The sequence below is a fragment of the Cavia porcellus genome, unplaced genomic scaffold (genome assembly GCF_034190915.1).
Source record: "Cavia porcellus strain 051 isolate PalLab524CR breed Dunkin Hartley unplaced genomic scaffold, mCavPor4.1 scaffold_12, whole genome shotgun sequence".
Classification (NCBI taxonomy): domain Eukaryota; kingdom Metazoa; phylum Chordata; class Mammalia; order Rodentia; family Caviidae; genus Cavia; species Cavia porcellus.
This window is the reverse complement of record NW_026947495.1, coordinates 80,901,469-80,928,438: the sequence shown is the minus strand read 5'-3', so window position 1 is coordinate 80,928,438 and position 26,970 is coordinate 80,901,469. Positions and strand designations below refer to the sequence as shown.

The window sequence follows — 26,970 nt, the reverse complement described above, 5'->3', positions numbered from 1 at the left end:
GTTTGTGGGACTAAGCCCTGACTGGGGGCTGACCTTACACCCAGGCAGAGGTGTCGGATTCATTAAGTTACAGGAGACAGGCTCGGCGTGGGGGGAAATCACCACGCACGCGGCCACAGTCGGAGTGAGGCGTGGTGGGTGACGTGGGAAAACCCAGTGCTTCCCTGTGAGTGAAGACACGCCTTCTAGCTTCAAACAGGAGCTGCTGAGCACACTGTTCTCTGGGTGAAGTAATGTTTGCGTGAAAGAAATTGTATTTCTAAAACTCAAGGAAGATGACAGAAGGATGTACTTTATAATTATTGTACATATTTTTAGTATGTGTTTCCTCAGGGTGATACATAAAGAATTTACTAGATTACTGGTACCTCTGAAACACTAATTTTCTTTGCAATATTAACCTTCTATCAATAGTATTGGAATAAATCTTACCAGGACTACATACTATGATTCCCTAAATCATTTCTAATTTTATAAAGGAAAAAGAACACCTTAATATTTCTGTATTTTTTTGTTTCTAGTGAGATTAAACATCTTCTAATATGGTTATTAGCCCTTTTCTTCTTTCTGAATGGTTAATACTTTTATTCCTTACCCACTGTCTTTTAGGTTGCAAAAACCAGTTTTAAATCCTTTAAAGGGGGAAATTATTAACTTTTGCCTACTTTTAAAAATAATACTAGTTTTAGACTTTAAACATAGAAGCCTTAAGTTCTCATGTAGTGAGAGCTATGCAGCTTTATATAATTTTGCTTCTTCAATCTTAGGAATTCCTTTTCTTCCAATGACAAGTATTAGGATTTTATGTAAGAGTGAGTCAGTATTTTCACTGGGGCCATGTTTTTTTCAGGGTTTTGTACCATATTATAATTACTTCCTTTTTAGGGATACTTCAATGCACTTTTCTAAGTCCTGAATCAAGCTATGGAGCAGTAGCGTGTCCTCGAGAGCTTTCCGAGTTCTCACAGACTACCTAGTTTGCACTGTAGTTCACCACCTTTACATGGGTTCAATCTGTAAGTCGGCCACTATCGTCAATATTTCACTGTTTGAATTGCTTATCATTCCTGTGATAGAAGTTTTAAAGGATTCAGCTACTTGTTTAAAATGGTAAGTTGAAGCCTGTGCCTCCTTTATAGATAATTACACACAGACCACGTGTTCACCGAAAGAAGCTTTGATAAATATACTATTGAGGCATTACTCATTTCTAAAGCATTATTAACAGAAGGGCTCTGTGCTTCCTCCACAATTTTTATATAAACCTAAAACTTCTCTAAAAGGTAGTCCACTGAAAAAGAATAAGAGACAGTCCATGAACATATGTGAAATTTTGTTAATGTTCTAAAAGTGAGCGATCATGCTTTTATCCAATCAACAGCAAGTAAATTTCTCTCCATATGAGAATGTTCTAGATACCAGTGTTTACCACCTCACGCACTACAATTATAATCTGAAAAATGTTTTCCTAAGAAATTTCCTAAGGAGCATGCCTGCTGCACTGGCTTACGGACAAGAATCCCTGAGCCCAACGCGATGCTGTGGTTTGGACTGACTGATTCTGCCGGGTGCACTGCAATGAGGGGCCACTGTCACGCCTGTGGACTGAGCAACTGTCCTGACTTGCTTGTACTGCTTCAGCTGCCACTCTTAGCCCAGCAGCTTCATACAGCTCCCACCTCCTGATTCCAAAGCCCCAGCCGAGAGGAAAACTCCAGATAAAAGGGGCTGAGCACTTTACTAAATGCCTCCTACACAGACTCTGACCAAGGGGCCCACTTGATTTTCCTGAGCTCTCCTGCTCAGTCCCCATCCAGTACCATTTCACACAAGCAAGAACAGCTGGACGTGACGACGACTCCCTGCTGGCTCTGAGCACATTTCTTTCTAGTTTTAAGGCAATATTCAGGAAAAAGGGATCTCTGAGGTAACGCAAGGCCCGGGACTCTCTCTCGAATCCTGTGTGTCGTGATTTAGTCTCCCTAATACACAGTCATGTATCCTTCCTTCAAAGAACTCCCTGGTTCTCCCTTTCTAGCTCCTTATTTCTTGTCTTCAGTCTGACAGCCGTCGACCCTCTAGCATTCTTTCGTCTTACCTCCTGAATTTTAAGGTTCATTTTACGTTTTGTGGTCTTTAGCTCCTCTTCAATAATAGCTGCATTTTTCTAAAAGCAGAAAGAGAATAAGTTCTAAATAACCTAAAACAACAGGAAGAAATTGTCTAGGTGTATCAGTTCAAATCTAGACTTTCTTTTGTCAACCTACAAAAGCTGGTGTTTGGGGCTGGGGAAGGGGGATACAGGGAATTGAACTCAGAACCTTGCGCTTGCCAGGCAGGCAAAAAGCTGTGTTCATACAGTTATAAATATTTCTTATTATTGTAAGTTTGAAGTAACTACTACAATGAGATGGTTTTAAAGAGTCATTTTATGTCTTTAGTGGCTGCTATCATTTCACTTTTGGAACACAAATTGTAATTAATCAAATCCGCTCCCCATGCCAAGTTTAGTAATAAACAGAAGATAAGGTGGTGAACACTAGATACGTTTCTTACAGGGTACATTCCTGTTTTTTTAAAAGAACTGCTTCTTCTAGCTTCAACTATTATTTATGCTGAGGTGCTGAGGACAAAACCCAGCTTTCCTTCCCTCTTCTCTCTCTTATTATTAATGACACCACAATCCCAGACATCAGCCCACAGCACTGCTCTCCGAGTCTCAGTCCCCATCCGGTACCATCGCGTGTAGCAGCTTTCCCGTAACACAGCCCTCTCCTTCCAGAACACTGCAAGGCCACCAGGCGGCACGTCGCTCTCACGGCTCAGGCACACGTCTGCGCCCCACCACCTGAGCCCTCTCTTCCCGACAGCGCTCGGCCACGCCACCATCTTGTCTTTCCCCACACGGTCCTATTCTGTCTCTTCTACATCAGAAACCTGCTCACTCCACGTCGGAAAAGCCCTGCTACGATCATTCTTGATTTTCTGAGTCTCTTCAATGGATCCCTCGCTAGTGTCCTACCTGCCTCCTATAAACCAACTCCTGCTCATGTCGGACTGCTTTACACATTCCATACCCAGTGGAAAAACTAAGGCTCAGGCCCGGGTTACAGGGAGAGCACAGGTGGCCGTCTCTTGGACACACGGTGTCGCTCATGGCTCCAGTTGTGGACTGTTAAAAACCAATCACTCACATTACCACAACAGCCTACCTCAGAAGGCCTTGCAAAGTAACAGGGCCTGCCTGGTCAGGGAGAGCTCTTCTCCCAGTAGGCCCCATTTTCTGCTGCCTCTCTGGTGCTCCTTGAAATGTCCTTCTCGTTCCACTTTACTACCTAAATGTCCAGGTCAAGTCCCACCTCCGTCCTGTCGCCTGCCTGCCCACCACAGAGGGCGGCCTCCTCACCCCGCAACCGCCCGAACACAGAGCCTTATTCTGCAATGCTTGCTTCCCGGCCTCCCCTCCCGTAGCATTTTCTATGCTCTTTTCCTGCTTATCCACACAGCATACAAGCTCTTAAGAGAATCTGGCCTCTGCCTCGTATGTCTGGACGCTCCCTGTCCCTTGTCCCAGGGAAGGGCACTAAACAATGACAGTTCACAGTGCTGCACGTTATCAATGCAGAGAGACGTCCAGTGCCAGGAACCCTTGCTTCACGGCCACCTATTTCTGAAGGCCAGCAGTACAGGTTTACTGCCCTCTCCAGCTGGCACCCAACAGCAAGCCTGTACTTTAGAATCTGACTCAAACCTTGGTCTCCGAGGCGATCTCCAGAGTGGCGGTCAGCCTCTGCACCTTGTCTTGCGCCTTGTCCTCCTCCTCCTTCACATCTCTCAGCTGCTGGCGCAAGTTCATCACTTCAAGATGCAACAGCTTCAAATCTTTGGAATGCTCCTCCTGGATTACATTCAGCCGATCCTTCAGTATAGCTACCAGAGCACCGCAGGGCATCGGGCAGGAGGAGGAGGAGAGCAAAGGGCAAAGTTATAAACTCGTCAAGCATCACACAGGGCCACACTTCCGGTGACTCTTCTCTCCCTGTACCTGTTTTCTGTGGATTCAAATCCTTTTCCGTTTGCAGGCGAATGATGTTCATCTTCAAGGACTGGATGAGGCTTTCCAGATGGCACATCCGATTTACGAGAAACTCACAGTTCTTCCACAGGACATTTGTCTTTGCTGGACAGAGCACTTCACTCTGTTTGGGACTAACAACTTTCTGGTTGGCAGGGTCTTCAAAAGAGTTCGGAGTTTCCAGCAGACTTCTGGACAAGGATCCCAATAAAATAGTGTTACGTGTTGCCATCTGTACTGAGGTGACCCCAACCCGAGTCCACGCAGCCTTTCTGATAAAAATTATTTGACAGCTGCATCACAAGGTAGAAGAGGCTCACTCTCCATCTGCCCCCAGATGCACTGAGTAAACACCCACACACAAATCAGTTTCCCTGCGAGAAGGCCAGAGATGAATTGAGAAGCACATGGTGATTGAAAAACTGTGCACATCAACTGGGCTCAGAGTTCCTGGTTTCTCCCCGGAAGGAACCTGCCAGAGTGCTCTGTCTGCTGCTGCTGTAGACAGCTTCAGTCATCAGCAGAGCGAGCAGGCGAAAGGGCCTGGGGTGGAGGTGGGGGCTGCTCTGACCTCTGTAGGATGACAGAGGTCCAAGTCTGCTGGATCAGTCCACTTCCTGGTCAGGGTAGTCAGAAGCTCAACTGCCAGCAGAAAAAGCATTTGACCAAATCCAACATCCTTTCAAGATAAAAGCTCTCCACAAATTACAAAGAATGTTCCTCAACACAATAAAGGCCGCATGTGAAAAGCCCTCAGAGGACACACTTCACGGTGCCAGGTTGAAAGCTTTTGCTCTAAGATCAGGAACAAGACAAAAGTGCCTGTTCTCTTTACTATTCACCAGTGCTGAAAGTCCCAGCCACGGAATTAGGCAAGAAAAAGAATTGAAAGACATTCAGATCAGGAAGGAAGAAGTGCAACTGCCTCATTTTGCTATGATATGCTGTTTTGTTTTGTTTTATTTTGGCTTTGATTTCACGAGACACAGTCTTGCCATGTAGTCCAGGCCAGCCTTGAACTCACTATGTAGCCCAGGCTGGCCTCAAACTCACAGCAATCCGCCTGCTTCAGCCTCCCAAGTGCTGGTATTATAGGCCTGTGTCACCATCCCTGGCTTCTAAGATATGATATTATATGCAGAAAACACTGAAGACACCACCAAAGAACTAATAAATTCAGTAAAGATGCAATATAAAACATTAACATACAAAACTCAGTTGCATTTCTATACATCAACATTAAACTACCTGAAAAACAATTCCTGAAAAACCAGGAAAACAATTCCCACATGCTACAGAATCAAAAACAAACAGGAATAAATTTAACCAAGGAGATAAACAATCTCTTCTCTAAAACTACAGAACCCTAACAAAAGATTTAAAGATGACACAAATAAGTGGAAAGACATCCCAATATCACGAGTGGGAAGAGCTAACACTGTTAAACTACCCATGCTACCCAACCAATGTATTGTCAAAGCAATCCCTATCCAAATTTTAATAGCATTTTGCACAGATTAAAAACATCCCTAAAATTCATATAGATAACAAAAGATCCCCAACAGCCAAAACAGTTGAGAGCAAAAACACCTACCAAAGTTCCAGCTATAGCACAAAGCTATTGTAGTCAAAATAGCATGGCATAAAAAGACACATCAACTGGTGGAAGAGGACAGCCAGCCAGAAATAAGCCTATGTGCTTACATTCAATTGATTTTCAACAAAGCTGCGAGAATACACAGTGGGGAATGGACAGTCTCTTCATTAAATGGTGTTAGGGACACCGATTATCCATATGCAAAGTGACTGGACCCATATACAAGAGTCAACTCAAAACTGATCAGAGACCCAAACATAGGACCTGAAGCTACCAGGGAAAAATATAAGGAAGAAGCTCTTTGAATTTAGGCTTAGCAATGACTCCTTGGGTATGATCCCAAAGCATAAGCTACCAAAGCAAAGCAGACAGGCAGACACTACATCAAACTAAAGTTGTGCACAGCCAAGGAAAGAACAGAGTGAAAAAGACAACCACACGCTGGGAGGAGACTCTGCACACTGTGACGCTCCCTTCCCTCCCTCACCTTCGCCTCCTCCCTCCCTCCTTCCCATTCCCCCACCCCTCCTTTCTTCTTCCTTCATTCCTCTACTCCTGCCGTCCTCTGCAGTCCTGGGACAGAACCAGGACCTCATGCGCGGTGGGCAAACACTCTTACTGAGCTCCATCCCTAGTTCCTGGGTCTGAAGTTTTTTTTTATTGCAATAGAGGAAGAAGTTCTACCATCCACTGGGCAACACACTGACTATAATTAGTAATTAGATGCTGTGTGTGATATTTTTAAATTGCAAAAGGAGTAATTTTAAATGTTTTTACCACAGAAATGAGTATGTGAGGTGTGAGTAGATATGTTAATTCTCCTGACTTAATCATTCCACCAGGTGTATGTGTATCATGATGTCCGTGTACCCCACTGTGGCCAGGGCTTAGGATTTTCTATTGCCTCAGCATTCACTTTATTGTTTGGTACTTTTTGAGACAGGGTCTTTACTATGTAGCTCAGGTAGGCCTTGACCTCATGATGATCCTCCTGCCTTAGCCTCCTGAGCGCTGAAATTTCAGGTGCTTGCTACCATGCCTGGCGTACCAAATCTAATCTTTAAATGCTAAAGAGTTATTTATTTTGTAGTTTAATAACAACTATGTACTATATTATGCCTTAATGAAGTATTCAAGAAATTAACTTTTTTAAAAAAAATGCACCAATACATTCCATATCAACGCTTAAGCCCCCAGATTCCTGAGGCCACAGATCACCCAACTTTTAAAGCCAACAGCTCTTCAGCAGTACTGAGGGAAGCAACAGTTCTTTTCTGAGTACCTCATCCCAGTTGGGGAATCTTTAAAGATCTGAAGCCTGTCTTTTAACTTACAATAAATACGGGAGAAAAAAGTGAAGACCAAATGAATGGCATGAAGCAATGCTTTAGACGTTCCCCTTAATTGATTTTAAAATAAGAACTAAAATTTTTTAATTACATGAAAAACTAGCTGTTTTTCAGCGCCATGTTGAAGGTGACCGGAACACTTACCTCATGCCAAGTACTGTGCGGAGGGACAGTGGCAGTCAGCGTCACAGGAGCGAGTCTCCGGCTCGCAGGGCTTTTCTCACCATGTCAGGCGGCCCCGCCACCCTCAGGGCCCTCCCACACCCATCTCTTGCCGACCACTGTGCGCCTCATCACTAAGCAGTGCGGCAGAGTTCTCCAGGGACACAGACCCAGTCCACTCTGCTGTGCTACCTTTTGTCCCCGCCGTCCAGCATGATTAGGTCGTCCCTCAGGGAACTGGTCTGTTCCTCCACTACTCGCATCCTCTGCTGAAGCACTGTGAATGTTCCGGAAGCCGTGGTGGTGTTGATGTGGGTCGGAGAGACCACTGGTCTACACGCTGCAGTGTCCATGTGCACCTGCGATTAAACCACATCTCAGTGACCGGGGAGGGCAGTCGCCGCCTGATGACCCACCACTGTCCCGCCGAGCTCGGGCATGGCCGCGTCTCCTACTTTGGTGGGCAGAGGCATTAAGAACCAGTTTGTTGTTCACCACCTCTCTTTCCCCTCTGCCTTGATGAGCAACATCCTGGACAGGTCTGCTCCCTGTGCGAGGGTCCTGGAGTAAAGATGACATGGACAGGACCTGTGACCTGTGTCACACAGTGTGAGTGAGCAGCCAGCCATCAGCCTGAGACTGCTGAGTGCTTGGCTATTGCATCATAATCTAGTCTACCCTATTGCTCCTGTTAGTCACATACAAGGAGTGCTGACTTAGCCAAGGGAGTTATTTTCACCTCTTGATAACTAGGTTATTTTCAGCTAACCTTTGTGAAAGAGGCCTATGCTTAGATCTCTGAAGAGATGCTGTAAAATAACCCATTTTCCAACTTAACATTCTACATTGAAGCAGCAATTAAAAAACAATTTACAGCCTTAACTTCACAGCAGAAACGAAGATCTTCCTCAGCCAGTGACATGAGATTTCCCGGCTCCACCCCCAAATCTCAGGGAAACCAAGTGAGAGATCCGAAGATGGCTGTCACCAGAGGGCCACTAGTGTTGCCTGGAGCACATCTGTCCACAGGACCAAACAGACACCATGTTCTGCTGGTGTACCCGAGGACAGTGACAAGAGCGAAGCGGAGATGGCGGCGAGGCTGCAGGGACACACAGTGAACCCACACAGAGGGAACTAGCATGCAGCGCTGCCGGGCTGCTCCTCAGGCGGACCAACCCTGAATCGGGGGACTGCAGAGAGTGGGGAAGGTTGGTTAGGAGAGGCCCCTGCCCCTGAGGGAAGCTCGGAGGACACTCATTACCACACTGCCCCAAAGAGAGAGCCAGCCTAGGCTACGCCCTCCCCAGCCCAGTCCTCCCCAAGGCTGTCTGTGACCCTGCCCGTGCCCACTAGGGTCCTGCCCTGGCACCTCAGCCACCCTGGCTGTGCACACTGGTTTGGTGGCCCCAACTGCTGGCTGCGTCACAAACCTGGGAGTAACTGGCGGCCTACCCAGGCCCTGGCAGCACCCAGGCAGAAGGTGACACCCTCTCAGCTTCCCAAAGCCACAAGCAGCAGCCACGCAGCTCTGCTTATTGGCCCTGGGTCCAAGGCAGCAGCAGGGCAGCGCACCCTGGGGAAGGCGGTCTCCTGAGGCCCTCAGGAGGGAGCTGCACAACCCTCAGACGCTGAGGGCAGCCTGGCCCCACGCAGTCCTCAGCTACTGACGGTCAGTGCACCCAGGGCCTTCCAGAGCAACACCACCCCTGTGCAGCACTTGGCAAGACAATTCCACAAACTCAGCAGCACAGGCCACTGAGGTAGCACAGGACAGAGATGCCCACAGGCAGTGCCCAAATTGGTTGGTTAGATGGTTGGCGCATATGCATATATATATATATATATATATATCCAGGTCCAGGAAACTATAAGGATCTCAAATACATTCAGCAATGTAATTGCTGAAATGCACTGAACTGCATTCCTTTCTAAAGCATATTATAGTCAGTCTATCAAAAATATAAGAAAAATGAATTTTAAAAATACCAAGGGAATAATATCAAACCACATGAAAGGAAATTCCCAATGGACTAATAGTAGATTTCTCAGCAGAAGCTTTAGAGGTTGGAACGGAATGATATATTCAAAGACCTGAAGGTGGGGGACAGGAAACCCTGTCAAATACAAATAGCATACCCACAGGAGTTATTCTTCAGAAATGAAGGAGAAATAAAGTCTTTCTCACAAGCAGAAACTTAGGCAATTGACTACTACCTAATCATTATTACAAAAAATGCAAGGAAGTCCTGCACTAGCAGCAAAAAGGTGGTAAAGGATAAAAGTCACCAGCAGACACACAAGAGAGAAAATCATCAAACTTTATACAGAAAACTGGCAAAACACAGAGACGAAAGGAAGAAAGGTGCACAAGACAAAAACTAGCTGTACAGCAGGAGTGGCTCCTTGCTTATCAATAACTTTAGGGGTAAATGGATTTAATTCTCCAACTAAGTGATTTAAATTGAGTAAAAGGATTTTAAAAATGAGATCAATAATATATTGTCTGGATTTTCACCAGTAAAAGAAACATACAGACTGAAAGTGAAGAAATACAAAAAGGCATTTCATGCAAATGTAAACCAAACTTGCAAGGGGAGCTATATTTACATCACATAAAATAGGCTGAATTGAAGACTGCATGCCAAGGAATGCAAAGGCACTGAACCTAATCTAGGCACATTACCAGACCATAGTGCAATGAAACTGGGCCTCAGTGGAAAAGAAACCACAAAAACGGCGTAAACATATGAAAACAAAGTAATGACCTCCTAAGAACCAATGGATCACAGGTGAAATAAAAGAAGACATTAGACAGTTTCTACCATTAAATGATAATGTCAATACAACATACTGGAACTTAGGGGATGCAATGAAAGCAGTCCTATGAGGAAAATTCATATTGAATTCCCACATCAAAAAAACAGAGCAGTCCCAGAAATTCAGCACAAGAACATAATACTAAAGGCTGTTAGGAAAAAGAAACATCATCTATAAAGGAAAACCTGTACGAACCATGATAGACTTCTCAACACAAATCATGAAGTCAAGAAGAGCTGACGGTCAAGTGTTTCACATCTTGAAAGAAAACAACCTGCAAAACTATCTTTCAAAATTAATGGAGAAATTGATGCACCCAGATTGAGATACCCTGTAAAACTATCTTTCAAAATTAATAGAGATAAGATACTTCCATGATAAAGAAGAGCTGAAGAGATTCAAGACCACCAAACCAACCCTACAAAGAGTTCTAAAGGATATGCTAGAGAGAGATAAAGATGACCACGGTTTCAGGAATAGTAGCAGAGGCGGATCAGCGAGCAGGGCAGGCAACGGAATGGAGCAGAAAAGTGGGGGACCAATGGCAGAAGGATAGCACGGCAGAGACGAGTCAATGCATGCTGACTATAATCATTAACATAGATCACAAGTTACTGATAAAAAAACAGGGTGGACTGGGAGACAGGACTTTATCAATATGCTGTTCATAAGAAATACATTTAACTCAAAAGAAAATCCATGGACTAAAGGTTGAAAGAGAAAAGACAATGCTCCATGCAACAGGGGCCCATAAAAAAGTTGGGGTAGCTTTCCCATCAATTGCAGAATGGACAAGATATGGTATTTTTGTACAATGGAAAACTACTCAGCTATAAAGAAGGATGACCTCAAGGGCCTTACAGGTAAATGGATGTAACCTGAGATCATGTTCATGGGTGAAATGGTTCAGATTCATATGGGTGAACGTCGTGCTGTCTCCCTGGCATAAAAAACCTGAAGGAGTCAGTGGAATCCAAAATGTACAATAGATACTAGAAAGGGAAAGAGGAGGAAACATCTAAAAAGGGAAGGTGGTAGTCATTGTTATTTTTCTATTAACTGGATTTGAAGTCCTATAATGTTTTCACTGGGTTTTTTTGTTTCTTTGCTTGTTTGATTCTATTATTATGTCTGAAGGTATGGGCAGTTATTTTGAAGATAACATGATATATTATGGCAGTCACTGTCAATTTCCTAATATCTTGTTTTGAATTCCTGTATCACTTCGCTTTATTTTGATTGGTTTAATTCTGTTCCATTTTGTTTGATTTTATTATGTCTGATGCTATAGGCAGCTATTTTGAACATAACAAGAGGCATTATAGTAGCCATTGTTGATTTATTATTTTGAGGTTCTGTATCATTTTCATTGCTTTTTTCTTTTAAAAACAAAACAACAACAAAAATAATAAAAACTATGATGTGAAATTCCAAAGCAAAATAAAACTAACACTAGTTAATATATTGCACATTGTTATCTTCAAAATAGTTGTTCAAATTACAAGATTTAGGCATGAAAAAAATGATCAATCAAACATCGAAAGCACAAACTGTTCTTTTTGATGAACAGAGATTAGTAGTACAGTATATATATATAAAATATTTTCCCTTCTTTCTTTTCTCCTTTCCCCTATCCCAATTCATTGTTTTGCTTTGATTGACTTTATTCAATTTTGTTTGGTTTTATTCTCTTTAAAATCAAATTTAAAAAAAGAAAAAAAGAAAAACAGAGCAAACTCAAATAAATAGCCCAATGTTGAACCTTGATTTTCTAGAAAAAGAAGAGCAAGTTAACAAGGGAGGAAATTATAAAGATTAGAGCAGATATTAATGCAATTCAAATTAAATATAAGGAATCAACGAAGAGTTGGTTCTTTGAAAGATTAACTAAAATAGACAAACTTAACTAACCTTATCAAAAAAAGGAAAGAAAAGACTCAGATCCATGCAATTAGGAATGAAACAGGTAAAATCACAATACATCCTTCAGAATTCCAGAAGACCATCAGTACCTACTTTGAAAACCTGTGTTCTAAAAGATGGAAAATGCAGAAAAAATGAAAAGACTCCCTGAATCATATGAATTACCAAAGCTGAATGAAGACAATATAAAAATTCTAAATAACCCAGTATCAGTCAGTGAAAGTGAAGAAGTAATTTTAAAAAATAATCCACAAAGAAAAGCCTAGGTCCTCACAGATTCACTACTGAATGCTATCAGCAATTTTGAGAAGACCTAATGCTACTACTCCTGAAACTCTTTAACAGAATTGAAAGGGAAGCAATACTCCCAAACTCATTCCTAGAAGCAACCATTACCCTGTTATCAAAACCAGAGAAGAATCCAGCCAAAAAAGAACTATGGGCCAATCTCTCTAATGAATGTAAATACAAAAATCCTTAATACGATACAGGGAAAGAGAATGCAGCAAATCATCAAGAAGATTATATACCATGACCAAGCAGCTGGAGGATTACACACCAGGCCTCCCAGTGAGGCAGGGATAATTCAATATATTCAAATCAATAAATGTAACACACCACAGTAACAAGGACAAAAACCACATCTCAACAGATGCAGAAAAAGTTTTTGACAAAGCCTTACACCTATTTATGATTTTTTAAAAAGCCCATAGAAAACTAGAATCGATGGTCTTTATGTCAATCTGATAAAAGCCATCTATGACAAAGCAATAGCCAACATCATACTACATGGACAAAAACTGAAAGCTTTGAACCTAAAATCTGAAACAAGACAAGGATGTTCACTATCAGCACTATTTAATATAGTTCAATTAGACAAGTGAAAGAAGTAGAAGGAATAAGATAGGAAGGGAAGAAGTTAAATTACTATTTGTAGATGACATGATGCTCTACATACAAGAATCCAAAAATTCCATAAGACAGCTAGATTTAATAACCAAATTCAGTAGCATAGAAGGATAAAGCTCAACATTCAAAATCAATAGCATTCCTATGTACAAGTAACAAACTTACTGGGAGAGAAATTAGGGAAACAACATTTTGCACAATAGCATCAAGAAAAATGCAATATTTAGCAATCAATAATAAAATAATAGATCTTTACATTGCAAACTATAGTACTCTGAAAAAGGAGATTGAAGAGGATATCAGAAAATAGAAAGATATTCTTTGTTCTTGGACAGGCAGAACCAATACAGTGAAAATGACCACACTTCCAAAACTATTATACATATTTAATGAATTCCCTGTCAAAATACTAACAGCACACCTCATAGAACCAGAGAAAACAACCCTAAAACTCATTTGGAGTCAGAAGAGACCTAGAATAGCACAGTAATTCCAGGCAACAAAGGCAAGGCAGGGAGCAGCACAATCCCCAAGTTGAAATTACAATACAAAGATATCAGGATAAAACCAGCATGTTGCTGGCAAATAAACAAACAAACCAGACCCAAGGATCAATGGAACAGAGTAGAAGATGCAGAAACAACTCCAAATCCACCTTAAGCACCATCTTATCTTTGACAGAGAGACCAAATACCTTCACCGGAACAAAGTTTCTTTATAAATGGTGCTGGAAAAGTGCCTTCCCAGATGCAAAAGATTAAATCTAGACTCATCTCTCTCACCATGCACTAAACTAAAACTGAAATGGACCAAAGATCTAAATATTAAAGCAGAAGCACTAAATCTACTGGAAGACAGACTAGGAAGAACTCTTGAACACACAGATGTAGGCAAAAAACTTTATGAACAAAATCCTGACCATACATGAACATTACAAAACATCAACAAATGGGATCTTGTCATAATAAAGTTTCTGCACAGCAAAAGAAACCAACAGAATGAAGAGACAACTCATAAATGGGAAAAATTTTACCAGCTATTCTTCAGACAAAGGACTAATATTTAGAAAACATAAGGAACTAAAAATCAAAACAAAACAAACAAAAAATCAGATCCTCCAAATTTAGAGACCCACTACAAAAATGGGTATCTGAAATGAATAGACACTTCTCAGATGAAGGAGTATAAACAGCAAATAAACATATGAAAAATGTTCAGCATCACTGGTCATCTCAGAATTGCCAATTAAAACAACACTGAGATTGCATCTCACTCCCAAAAGAATGACTATCATAAGCCAGGCATGGTGGCGCATGCTAGTAATCTCAGCACTCAGGAGGCTGAGGCAGAAGGATCATTATGAGCTGGAGACCAGCTTGGGCTACAAAGTGAGCTCAAGGTGACCTGAACTGCATAGTGAGACCCTGTCTTATAAAGACAAAAAACAATACATTATGTACAAATTGCCTATCATCATTCTGTATGTCAAAAGAGTACCAATAAAATTAATTTCAAGTGGTACCAACAATCCATGGACTGCAGACACCCACAGAACACTTCCTCCAAGAACCACAGCATACATTGTTCTCTCCAGCACAGACCAGGCGTGGGGCCACAAAACAAGACTCAACAGATTACTGCTACCAAGTTCTCTCATGTTCTGTGTCCCAACAGAGACCACAACTCACAACAATTTACTACATATTTTATAAAAACAACAAAAGAAATCAGAAACATTCATGGAGATAGGAATGCTAATTGCTCTGATGCAACCATGACACATTCTCTACATATGTCAAACCATCACAACTGTAACCCACGCACATGTATGATTATCCCAATTAAAAGCAAAAAAGACATCTAAAAGTTTGAATTTTCTTTTAGACTTATTAACAGATGATTTCCTTTAAAAAAACAAAACACTTAGATAACTCCACATGGCCCACACCAAGCCAAATCATGGCAGGTGAGGGTGTCACTGGGCTACAATAGTCACCACTGGCTTCTGTGTCCCCCCCTCTCCCAAGGAGCTGAACAGTTCCCCTGCCCAGCCTCCCAGGCTGGAACATCCACGTGATTCGCGGTGGCTGAATAAATCGGCAAAGGGTGATTAGCTTTCATTTTTTTCTGATAAAAAGGACAGAAATGACAGCAGCTGTCTTTAGGCTTCTCTCTTGGGATGCCAGAGTGAAGGGCTCTCCTTCAGCCTGCCATGCAGTGCCTCACACTTGAATGTCAGCGGCCCAGGATCAGGACACACACGGGAAAGCCCAGAGAAGCTTAGGTTAACCTCGAATGTTTTGACAAAACCAGTCACCTTCAACCTCTGCCTACATGCGAAAAACACTGTTTCTGTCACTTTCTTTTGATACACGGCAGTCTCAGGCAATAGCTGGTGGAAAAATAAGAAGCAAGTAGCCGTGTGGGAAGGAAGACCTTGTCAGGACCAGGTGGTGGGGATCCTGTAACGAACACCTGTTTTCACTTACATCAGAAGCCAAGCACGTAACACTAACGCACATACACCGAAGATCCACCTTTGGCGGAGGGTACAGGACATGGAATAGAAATTTGTCCCACATCATTTGAACAGGATACAGATTCTCACCTACAGTTTTTCCTAATTCAATTAGGTAACTGCTGAAATACCTAATTTCGTTGATATTTCCAATTTCATTGATATTTCCCTCAGATGATTACGATCTACTTATTTTATAGATATATGCACATTTAACCATAAAACTGAATCAAGAAACAATTCAAGTTAAACTGCTTTGCTTGCCTATGGAAGAGAAAGTCTGTGAGTTGGGGTAGGAATTGATTTGTATCAGCTTTCACTAAAGCTTCTCAGGCTTCCAGAGAGGAAAGTACTCCCACACAGAAGGCACCAACTTGCCCCCAGCCTCCAAGGAGGAGGAAGTTACTAGAAAACTCGCTGAGGAAGGGAGGGGAGATCAAGGCGGCTGGAACCCTGACTGTCAGCAGGCAGAGGACAAAGCTTCTGAATGAAGTATGTGGCGTTGTCCTGACCTTGTTCAGGTCATTGAGAAGCCACCTGCTCAAAAAACTAAACAGGTCAAGGTAGCCTTTGGAGATTTCTTAAAGAGCAGTCTCAGGGTTAACTGGAAACCCTCCCTCCCCGCAAGCCCCATCTTACACTGTTCATTTCCACCATGAGGAAACACAAACCCACCAATGAATGTCAAGGTGGAAGTCAGGGAGGGGGCAGAGACAGCCGGGAGGCAAGAGGCCCACCTTAACAGTCACAGGAAGGGTCTCTCTACCTGAGACTGTTAAAATGATGTAAAAGAAATACAGACAGGTAAAAAGGAGACAAGAGAAACTGTTAACTTCACAATCATGCTTTTAAGGGAACTGCAGCTGCAGCCGATGCAGCGATGTAAACCCTGACGCTTCATGGTAACAATGACAGGAAAACACAAACTGTTATTCCTACAAATTCATTCACAACTAACTTCCATAGAGGTTACCCATGGTTATGATGCTCTTTTCACTCTTAGGGCTCTCTTCCTCTCACCCCTAAATTTCTAAGAGTCTTAACCACACAGTAAGTCTATAAATTGGGCCTGCATTTCATCTGATACTATAAATCCACAAATTCCAAGGACCTCCACTCTCAGAGAAACAGCATTAAACTGGGTACCATGGCTCCAAACTTCAAACACCTGCAAACGAAGGTCTTGTCTTTAGCCCACCGATGAGCAACCTGACCTTATGGAAACAGACACTCAGTAAATGAGAAACATCCCAGATCACCCACCTTGAGGTTACCCCCAGACCACGATGGGCCTCACCCTCAAGCAAATCCCCTCCTTTCTGTTTAACAAATCTGCCTATGCCTCTAACTAAGGCGACCTGAAAAGCTTTTCTGTGACAAAGGTCAACAAACCCACCATCTACTCTGTGCGGTGGTGGTGAGGGGCATTTGAGGGTCCCACCTCCTCTTTGAGGGCACCTCCTTGGTCCCTGTTTGTGAAAAAAGTGTGAGAAAAGGACCAGGGATCCAGTGATGGTATCTATCCAGTTCAGGCTTAAAGTCAAAAAAAGACTTCACTTTTACTGCAGCCACTAATAGCCCAGCCTGTCCTCTTCCACTGGAAAGCCCAGAGCAGGGGCAGCAGAAAGGCCACTCTCAGCCACAAACCACAGCCCCTCGGCAGAGCCGCACTAAGCACCGCTCTGTAACTCAGCCCAAGGCCCTCAAGAAAAGTACAACTTTCAGTTACTAGTATTCCAGCAAAGGGACAACAGCCTTAATGTGTGTCTTTCTTGTTATTTTTGAAAAGGAACAAATACTGAATGCTGCCTGACACCTACACCCTGATGCTTGGTGCTAACAGTGACAGGAAAATACGAATTGTTATTTCTAAAAAACTCACTCAAGGATATCCTTATTAAACCAATATAGATAAATTATTATTAAACACTGCTTAGAGTATTTCCAAAGAGTTTCTAGCTTTTTATGCCATAGCATGGCATTAAAAAAAACCCAATGCTGCAAGAAATATACAGTAAAAACCAGGTGCCTTCAAAAGGGAATCCAGTCCTTGCTATTGTGGACATAGGTTCCACCTCTAGGCACACCTAGCAATTGCTACAGCTATGTGCTGTTGGTTCCAACTAACAGGACAGGGACTCAGCTTTTACTACAACCACTGGAAAAGAGTTGGGTCAATAATACCATCTGTATCCACTCTAACAAATCAGGATTTACCAGAAGATACTGTTACAGGCACTAGGGTGTTCAGCAGTACACCAGTAAACAGAACTGGCAAAAATCTCTGTACTCATGGTCCTTATATTACAATAAACAATGCAAACATTAAATAAAAGGCAGCTTGTTTGACTGGTAGTAAGTACAATGGAGAAATAGGAACCTAAGAGGCACCAATATAGATTTCCTTTTTCTTTTTTTGGTATTGGGCATTGAATCCAAGGCTTTCACACTGAGCTACATCTCCACCCCCACAGTCTTTAATATTTTGAGCAGGATCTTGCAAAGTCATCTGGGCCAGGCTTGAACTCCTGCCTCAGCCTCCCAGAGTGATGGGATTACAGGCATGTGCCATTCTGCCCAGCTGACCTTAATTTTAAACAGTGGTCAAATCAAGCACCTCACTGGGAAGATAACTGAGTCAAGTCCTGTCAAAATCAGGAGTGAAGCTCTGTGGCTATCTAAGAGTGAATGTTAAGTGAAAAAAAACTAAATTAGATCATCTGATGGGCCCACAAACAGAAACTTACTTTGATTGGCAAGGAATCACAGAATAGTGAGAAGAGGTTAGAGGACAATAATGGGATCAGATCACACAGGATCTTCACCACTGCACAGGTTTGATTTTTACTGTGATGTTCAAAACCATGAGATGCTTCAGAACTGAGGACTGCTGCGATCTAACTTAACTTTTAAGGGAATCACTGAGACCCCTCGTTATGGATTAAAAACTGGTGGTCAGCTTAACACCAGCTGGATTAAATCAGCATGGTGCTGAGCATAGATGTTCCACCTGAGGAAAGTTGCCAGCATAACTAAGAGATGTGGAGAAGGAGAAGCAAGATGTCATGGGTTGTCCTACGTGTTGCTGTTTGAGTCAATGGTTGTTGTAGGACAAGTGCCAGGACTGGAGAAATAGCAAGGACCAAACGAAAATTCTCAATAGGACAGCTGGTGGTCAAAATGGAATATTGCCATCGAAACACCGCTCCCGGAAAAACTCCGTCCTAAAGTCTACATAAAGACAGAAACGAGGAGTCGGAGCGAATCGTCCGGCCTCGGAGGACCGCGTCCCTCAGCCGGGGCACGGTCAATGCACCCCCAGTCGTTTCTGTGGCTTCCTGGGGGGTCCTGAGGGTATGGTGGGCTCCGCGCGCGAAGGAAGGAGGGGGCCCGCCTCAGCCCCGTTTTCACAGCCGAAGCCTCACCCAGCAGTCCATCACTCCCAAACATAACAGCGCCTGACCGCACTTTAAACCAACCCGCTGCCTGGCGAGGTCGCTCCGGTGCGCAGAAGAGCCCGCAGCAAGGCTTGCCGGGAAGTGCAGTTTCCGGGCCCAGCAGGCTCCCGGCGCAGGTGGCCCCCAGGCGGAAATCCGGCGGCTTGCAAGAAATGCGCAGGCGCAATGTGACGACATTCATGTGCTCGGAGTCGGGGCACGCCGGGATATGTAGTCCCTCCCTCACCTCCCGTGGGCCCCGTGGTGTCCACCACGCCTCGGGAACCAGCCCAGGTCTGCTAACTTTGACGAAAGAATCTCGTGCGGCAGGCTGGAGCCCAAGATTAGAACATGTGTCTAAGATGTCGTAAGACTAGCGGATCAAGCAACCTCTGAATAATAGGAAAATCATAGATCTCACTAAGGAGCTTTAAAAATGAAAAAAAGCAAAACAATACCAGCTCAGACTGACCTCTTAAAGGAGAAACCAGCCTCTGTCCTTGTTCGTGATGGACAGGAGAGAAAACCACGTAGAATCTGCTTGTCTTGTCTCTCATTTCTTCCGTATAAATTATTCCTTAGCTGCTTGACAGGTAAGTTAATAAGGTGTTTCTGAGTGTAAGTAGCTAAGAATGAGGAAGCATTTAAAATAACCAATCTGCAGCGTTGCTTGCTGAGTATTGCTTTAAGACCATACATTTGCAGAAACTAATGAATAGCCTTCTAAGTGAAAACGCAACGCGGCTTTGCATTTCTATGGCTAAGTCAGAAGGATGCTTGTTACCTCGCTCCCGGCTGCCCCCGGGCACTGCCAAGAAACGCTGCAGCCTTCTAACGAACGCAGTCAGAGCGGAGCTGAGGCCTCATCTACTTAGGTGGCTGGCAGAATCGATCTGGGCAGTCTCATTCTCCACACCGCCCAGCCTCCTGAGCTCCAGAGGGTGCCCATCAAGCCACAGCTGTTAGGACGCAGTCATCAAACTGAGCTGGTCCAATGAAAGAAAAATGAGCACCGCATGCATAATTCAGCTGGAGGGACCAAATAAAGCTCTCATTGTGGAAAGTGGAAATGTAAAGTGTCCATGCAACGAGCCAATTATTTTCACTATGATTTCTTTTGCGCAGATTTAGCTGTGACTCTATGAGGACAGGTGTATGCACTCCACAGGTTACCCCCGGGCTCCATGTAATGATAGTTTTCACTTTCCCAGATCACTACATTAGGCAACAGACAGGGAGCCAGTATTTTTCATTTTTTCTTCCCTATCCACTGTCTGGAAAAACCATATAAGAACTTAAAATAATTATGATGTTACAGAAAAGACTCTGAAGTCTTCAATAAACAAATTCATCCACCAGGAAATTGGCCTCTCAATCTGAGAATTCATCAAAGTCTTTTTTTTTTTCTTTTTCTTTTCTTTTTTTTTTGTACCTAGGATTGAACTCAACCTTGTGCTTGCCAGGCAGGTGCTTATGCGCCAGGCCCAAAGTCTGAAATTTTTTTGAAGTACTTGGATATACTCACTTTTCCCCCTGTTTTCCCTTTTGATTTTCAGTTGGTAAACAGTTTTCAAATATGGTGACCTCCTCCATAAAATAGTGTCATTTCATGGGAAGACTACTGTCTCCACAAGGACCACACCCTGTCCCTACAATATCACAACTGCCTCACAATTTTCCCTCCCTTTTATATAGGAATGCATCTTTCATATAGTTGCTAGAATTATCACTTTCAAAGTAAAGCTAATTATTTCAGCACTTGCTTAAAGTCGTCTGATAGTTCTCTGCCCTGAACTGTTTGCAAAAAAGACAAAGAAGACCAAACTGCTAATAGCTTCAGCCTAATCCACCGGCCTCCTCTGCCCCTGTTCTCCCAGGAATCTCAGACTCCAACCTACTGGCACAGTGTATCTCTGTGCTTGTAAACTCTGATCACTCCTGCTGGCTCAGTGCCTCTTCCTTAATCAGTTGGACAAATTCAACAGAAACTTCATGGCATCTTCTGCGAAGCCATTCTCATTCCTCCAAAGTGCTCTGTAGTTCTTACTATATCTTATCTCCCCTTCAGAAGGCAATCAACCGTCTGAAACAAGGATTTTGTTATTTTTACTTTCAAAGCCAAGTACAATGCCTGGCACACAGCAGGACCTTGGAACCCAAGTGGATAATTAAATAAGTTTTGAACAGTTCTACTGAGAGGCTGTGCTTCCTTCCATAACTGCATTCTTTTTGCGGGCCAGAAAAAGATATCTTCTATCTTCCAGAGTGAACACTGATTTGACATTGCAGTGACACAGATGGTAGTGAAACTACATGCAATCACTTCCCCTTCAAGTTGGAAATGTATTCTGTGGACAAAAGAAATGCAAACACAAGAAAGTAAAATTTTCATATCTCCTTGATACAATGAAAGAATAAGAATATCAGTTCTGGGCTGGGAATGTAGCTTGGTAGTACAGGGCTTGTTTAGCATGGATGAGACCCCCGGGTGTTAATCCGTAACATCTAGATTTTTGTTTTAGAAGACAAACTCACTACCTGTATTTGCCTTATACGGACTCTCCAGATATTGTGGTGAAGTAATACAGGGATTTAGGGAAGTCCCTTCATCCCCATCCTCCCCTGGTGTTTCCCAGGCTTACCCCAGAGCCTCCAAAATGCAAGGCAAACACACTACCAATGAGCTAGACTCCAAGCCTAAGTCACTAACTTTTTAATGAACGTTACACCTACTAACTGGATTTTACACTGAGGTGGATTTCCATCTTGTTCTGTTGACCAAATTTATGAGTAAGGTCAAGATTCTTGGAGTGTTGCTCTAGTTTGCTTATGTGTCCTAAGATTAAAATACTCTTTTGATCTCAGTAGAGAGACACATTACCATCAATAAAGAAGCCAGTGTGTTCTTTCAGCTCAGTCACACAGACCAGCTACTTGCTAGTTCCAACATTTTCTGGATGAGTAATAACAATAACAGTGTCTACCTGCTGCACCGCTTGATCTAGATCAATATAGGTATGAGGCTGTATATGGATGATATACATACACATAAATATATCTTTCCATGTGTGATCCCGACTGAAACCTTACAGTGTAGCAGTTATATTCCTGTTTTTATGATGAAGTTACTGAAATTTGAGGACGTTAAATTGCCTAGGGCCATACAGCCAAGCATAAATGGTGTTTTAACCATGGATCTATCTGGCTCCACAGTCTATGAGTTACAATTAGATTTCATTTATTCCTGTTCTTCACTGCCCTCTGACAGCAACAGTGGGGCAGGAGGAAAATTTCAGTGTCTAACCATGAGAAATGTATGAATTAACTTTGTACAGTGGAATATCAGATATTTGCAAAACAAATTTTGGAGATCCAGTTTGTGATATGTATGTTTCTATGCTATTCTAACAAATTTTCTATATGTCTAAAATTATCTTCATGGTAAAAATTGGAAAAGAAGATAAGAAAAAGTCATGTTTATGTAGAAGGATCTACAAAATATATTTTTTGTGTGTGGTACTGGGGATCGAACTCACAGCCTCATGTTTGCCAGGCAGGCACTTACACTGTTGAGCTAAATCCCCAGCCCTCCTACAAAATTTATTTTAAGTTGAAAAATCAGACACTGTTTTGCAACAGGGCTACGTGGATTTTGTATTTATATAAATAAGCACTGGAAAGTTGCACAGGAAATCAGGAAAAGTATAGGTACTATAACTATATAATTTTCTGTTAAAGCAGGATAGTTCTCAGATAATTTTATATTTACAGAACAGTTGCAAAAATACAGTTCCTGCATCCCTTTCCCCCAGTTTCTGCTGATTTTAACATCTTCCATTATCAGCACTGTCCCCAACTGGCTGGGGATCTTTTTGCTCAGTTTGTACAGAAATCATGAATTGGTAATGCGCAGCTGTCTTGATGCTGGTAGCTTTGGCCTCTGTGTGCCCTCTGTATTACAGCTCCTGGTCCTGAGTTCACATCCTTAGTTCTTAGTATTGCAGCTGCTGGCAGCTCCAGCTGCCACGCTCAGCACCTCACCGTCTGGGCTCACATCCTTCTTGGCAGTTTTCTCGAGCTTTTTAGCCACTTCCACTGTCTCTTTGGAGGAGTATTTTACAGGTGTCCTCAGGTCCCCTTAGGTCACCACCACTCTCTGGAGTGCTTTAGGGCTCACAACCTTTATACTACAAGTTGTATCGTAGCACGGCCTGCTCAGCCCATGCTACCTCAGAGTACAGAGTACAGAGTAGACGATAGGACCACCTACCTGAGCAAGGCTTTTATGGGAGACGGGTGCGCTACAGAGCGGGAGTGAGCGCTCCTAGACTTTCCCCAGCAGTAGGAGGGAGCACTGTTTACGTAGAGAAGAGCTGGCCCAGCATGCACAGCCTTCCGCGTTTTGTAGACCCATCTTGGGAGTTTTGCAGTAGTGAAGAAGCCATGGGAGAGGCTGCGGGACAGAACCATTCGGGGTAGTTTTCTGCAGTTAAGGCACACATCTCCTGGCTCAGCCCTGGGCACCGAGAACAGCCTCAGCTGTCATGGAGAAGGATCTGCAGAGCTGCAGCACAGATACCGGCTTCACCGACCACTCCCGCCACTTACGGTGGGGTTAGGGTGTGACTGCACTCCTTTTAACATTTACTTTTTTTTGTCAGTACGTATTTGTCATGCATAATCATTACATTCATCATGGGAAATTTTTCTCTGTACACCATATTATCTTAATTCTTTTTGTTTTCCATTCTTCTTTCTTCCCTCCAAAATTTCTCCTCTCCATTTACAAAAGCTGTTTCCATTTTTCCCTTCAATTCTCCTTTTTAAAACCGCCTTTCCCTTGCTTCACTTTCCCCTCTCCCCCTCTCCTGTTCCCCTTCCCTTTTAAAGGATTTTTTTCTTTTCCTTCTGTCTTCTGATCCCTGATTTTGAACTCAGGGCCTTACACTTGCCAGTCAGCGCTTATGCCACCCAGCTGTATCCCTTGCCTGCCCTCTCCTTTTGAACCAGTTCCTCCTACTTTCTAACACCTGTGCCCGCATTACTTTTGAGGACTTCCTAAGGGCAGTGATGGTGTTGATCGTGGCCCCTGGAGGTTTGAGAATTTGGAGGATGTAGTGATGAGGCGAGTTCATTCCATCTTTCCCCTGCCCAGAGGGATCCTAGAGCTGGCCATCTTGGTCATTCTCAGCCTGTGAGGGCTGTCAGCAAGATCAGCCCCCTTGGGGCTGTCAGAGGGAAGGCGAAGTCAGACCGCATTTCCCTAAGTCAGTACAGTGATTAGAACTAAGAAATTAATATCACTACAGTGCAACTGACTAAACAGCAGGCTGGGTTCTCCAGTTCATCCACTAGGGCTCTGCTCTGAGCTTCAGTTCAGGATCCTACATTCTGGCCTGGGCATGTAGCTCAGTGGCACAGCACCTTCCTGGCAAGTATGAGGCCCTGAGTTGGGTTCCTGGTACTGTGCCCCCATCCTACATTTTGTTTATTTGTCATCAGTCACTTTTTGTCTTTAATGACCTTGGGATTTTTGAAGGAGTTTTGTTAGCTATGTTGTAGGAGTCTTTCAGTTTGGTTTGTCATGATTTCTCATGATCTGATGAGATCATGAGTACTAGGGAACCAGTGTGCATATTTTGCAGTGCACCGTGCATCTGAGGACACATGAGCTCATGTCCTGTTACTGCTTAAATTGATATTATCACTTAAAGTGGTATCTACTAGCACTCTGCTACAATATTACTCTTTTCTTTTTCTACAATGAGTGTTTCGGTAAAGATACTGTAAGGCTATGCAGATGTCCTGTTTTTTCTTAAAGTGTCGCCCACGTATTTATCTTGCTGTCAGCAGTTATAGTGTGTAATGGTGACTTCCTAATTTCTTCATTTTTACTACACATCAATTGGAATTCTGCAGGGAAGCATTGTACCATCTTTATTCACTTATCTGTTCTGTTCTGGACCTCAAAATATTTATTTTATGCACTGAGTCATAATTCAAATACTGCCATGTATTTTGTCATTCAAATTGTTCTGGCTTTGGCCATTCATTCAGAGGTCATTAATGGGCTGCCGCGTCCCTTGAACCTACTCCCCTTTGTTTTATTTTTATTTTTATTTTTATTTTTTTCCCCTTTGTGTTAAAAGCACTTCCCATCCCTACAAGATATTCCAAGCTCATCTAGTGTTTACTTTGTGTAGCTCAGAAGTCAATTACTTCTTCAAGAAGCTTTGGCTCCTTTTTATTAAAGAGTGATATTTAGAAACTAAACTCTTCAAGAAACTAAAACTATTTCTAGTTCCTAATAGAAGATAGTTGTAGGAAATATATATATGACATTCCATGTGTATCTATCTATCTATCTGTCTGTCTATCTATCTATCTATCTATCTATCTATCTATCTGTACATACATGTTTAGGTATAAATACAAAATGTGCTCAAAAGAAACGGTGGATATTTAAATCTTATTACAATCAAAAACACATTACTATTAATTGACCTCAAAATACTGTGCCTGCTTTTAAACATGTATACCTTTTGCTGTGGCAACTTCTGAAGCAGTTCTGGTGGTCTTCTTTTGTGACTATCTTTAGAGATGTTATAAAAAATGTGATGAATGCTGTTTCTAAGTACCATGCAAATGAAAAGCAGGCTCATAAAAATGTTGTGATGGTCCTTATCCACCCCATTTCCCAGGCATGGCTTTTCTCACAGTCAAAGTAAACATGAAAGGCAAATGTTGTGAATCAAAACAGGAAATCGAGGCAGCTACTACAGTACAAGTAGAGACACTCCTGAATAAGAATATCAGACACCCAGAACTGCTTCAGAAAGTGGCACAAAGGACGGGATGAGTGTGTTCAAAGCAAGAGGGATTGTTTTGAGGTGAATTAATGGCAGTGTTCCGTTAACTGTAATGATGTCTTTAATTTTAAACCTTCACTGTAGTTCTTGATCATACCTCACATATAAATTTTTGTATATGTAAAATAATACATGCGAGTACATTGATTCCCCTACTCAGACCCAGCACCGCATAGTCTGTTCTAACCTTTGTGCTGTCCTTAACTTTCATCTTGCCTCTGAGAAGCCTGGCTCTCATTATCTGTAGTATATTTTCTTGTTTGTGCAACCTTTGTATCCCTCTAAAATACCAGACATCAAAACATCACACGGTACTCCCTAAATATTTATGGATTTTATGTATCAGTTAAAAATAAATTAAATTTTAAGAATGCTCTTTAAATTTATAACGACAGCATATTTCTTGGGTCGAATTCTTGTTTTCCTTAGCCTTACAGTATTAAAACAGTTTTCCAAAGCTGTGTAAGTCCATTTTTCCCCACCTGCTTTAGTGTGACTATATGATTTTTTTCCTTTGTAATAAAACTAAATTCATTTGGGGCTGGGGATTTAGCTCAGCGGCATAAGCGCCTGCCTTACAAGCAGGCAATTGTGAGTTCGATCCCCGGTACCGATAAAAACTAAAAAAAAAGACAAAAAAAAAAAAAAAAAAAACCAAACTAACTAGATTCACTTGTCACCATTTGTATTCCATCTTGTGTTCTGTCTATATCTTAACTGGTTTTATTTAAATTATATACGATAACTTTCATCTTTTGTTGTATACAATGCTATAGGTTTTAGCAAGTTTATAGTGTTTCAGCTACACCATAAATGCACACAAAGCAGTTTCACAGATTACAAAATTCACCATTGCTTCCTCTCAGGAGTCACCTTTCCCACCATCTCCCAATCTCGGGAAGTCATTAGTTTATTTTTTATGCCTATAAATTTGCTTTTTCCAAATATCATACTAATGGAGCCCATTTTTGGCTACTTTCAGTCAGTAAACTGCATTCAAGTTTATGCATAATCCAAAATGTATTTCCACTGCCAAGCAGCACCCCACAATACAGGGCCATGCTGCTGAAGTGAGCACCATCCTCCTTACTTAGCCCTTCACTGGCTGGGAGGCAAACATATTGCTTCCAGTTTGGGGAAATTATTAAGAAAACTGCTCTGAAAATCACTACTCTTAGACAAATACCCGAGTGAGGCTGCTGAGTTACACACAGGTATATGTTTATCTTTGTATAAAACTATGTTCCAGAGTGCCTGAACCACCTCACCTATCCATCAAAAGTATAAGTGTTTCCTGTTGCTCCATATTCT

General features: G+C 42.5%; 1 protein-coding gene across 7 annotated transcripts in view; it reads right to left on the bottom strand.

Moving 5' to 3' along the window:
- Positions 1-19,718, bottom strand: part of Ccdc150 (coiled-coil domain containing 150) — a 78,470-nt gene extending 58,752 nt beyond the window's left edge. For 2 of the 7 annotated variants that reach the window (XM_063259477.1, XM_063259478.1), the window contains exons 1-5: positions 7,639-7,922; positions 7,376-7,542; positions 4,046-4,266; positions 3,752-3,930; positions 2,099-2,167 (exon numbers count right to left, since the gene is read on the bottom strand). In XM_063259477.1, coding sequence (XP_063115547.1) covers positions 2,099-2,167; positions 3,752-3,930; positions 4,046-4,266; positions 7,376-7,542; positions 7,639-7,656 — 654 coding nt within the window. In that variant the 5' untranslated portion in view covers positions 7,657-7,922. Of the gene's footprint in view, positions 1-2,098; positions 2,168-3,751; positions 3,931-4,045; positions 4,267-7,375; positions 7,543-7,638; positions 8,122-18,778; positions 18,953-19,574 lie in introns of those variants that run through there. The other 5 variants (XM_063259481.1, XM_063259480.1, XM_063259479.1 and 2 more) reach the window with 5 other exon arrangements.
- Between the last annotated feature and the right edge of the window lie 7,252 nt (positions 19,719-26,970).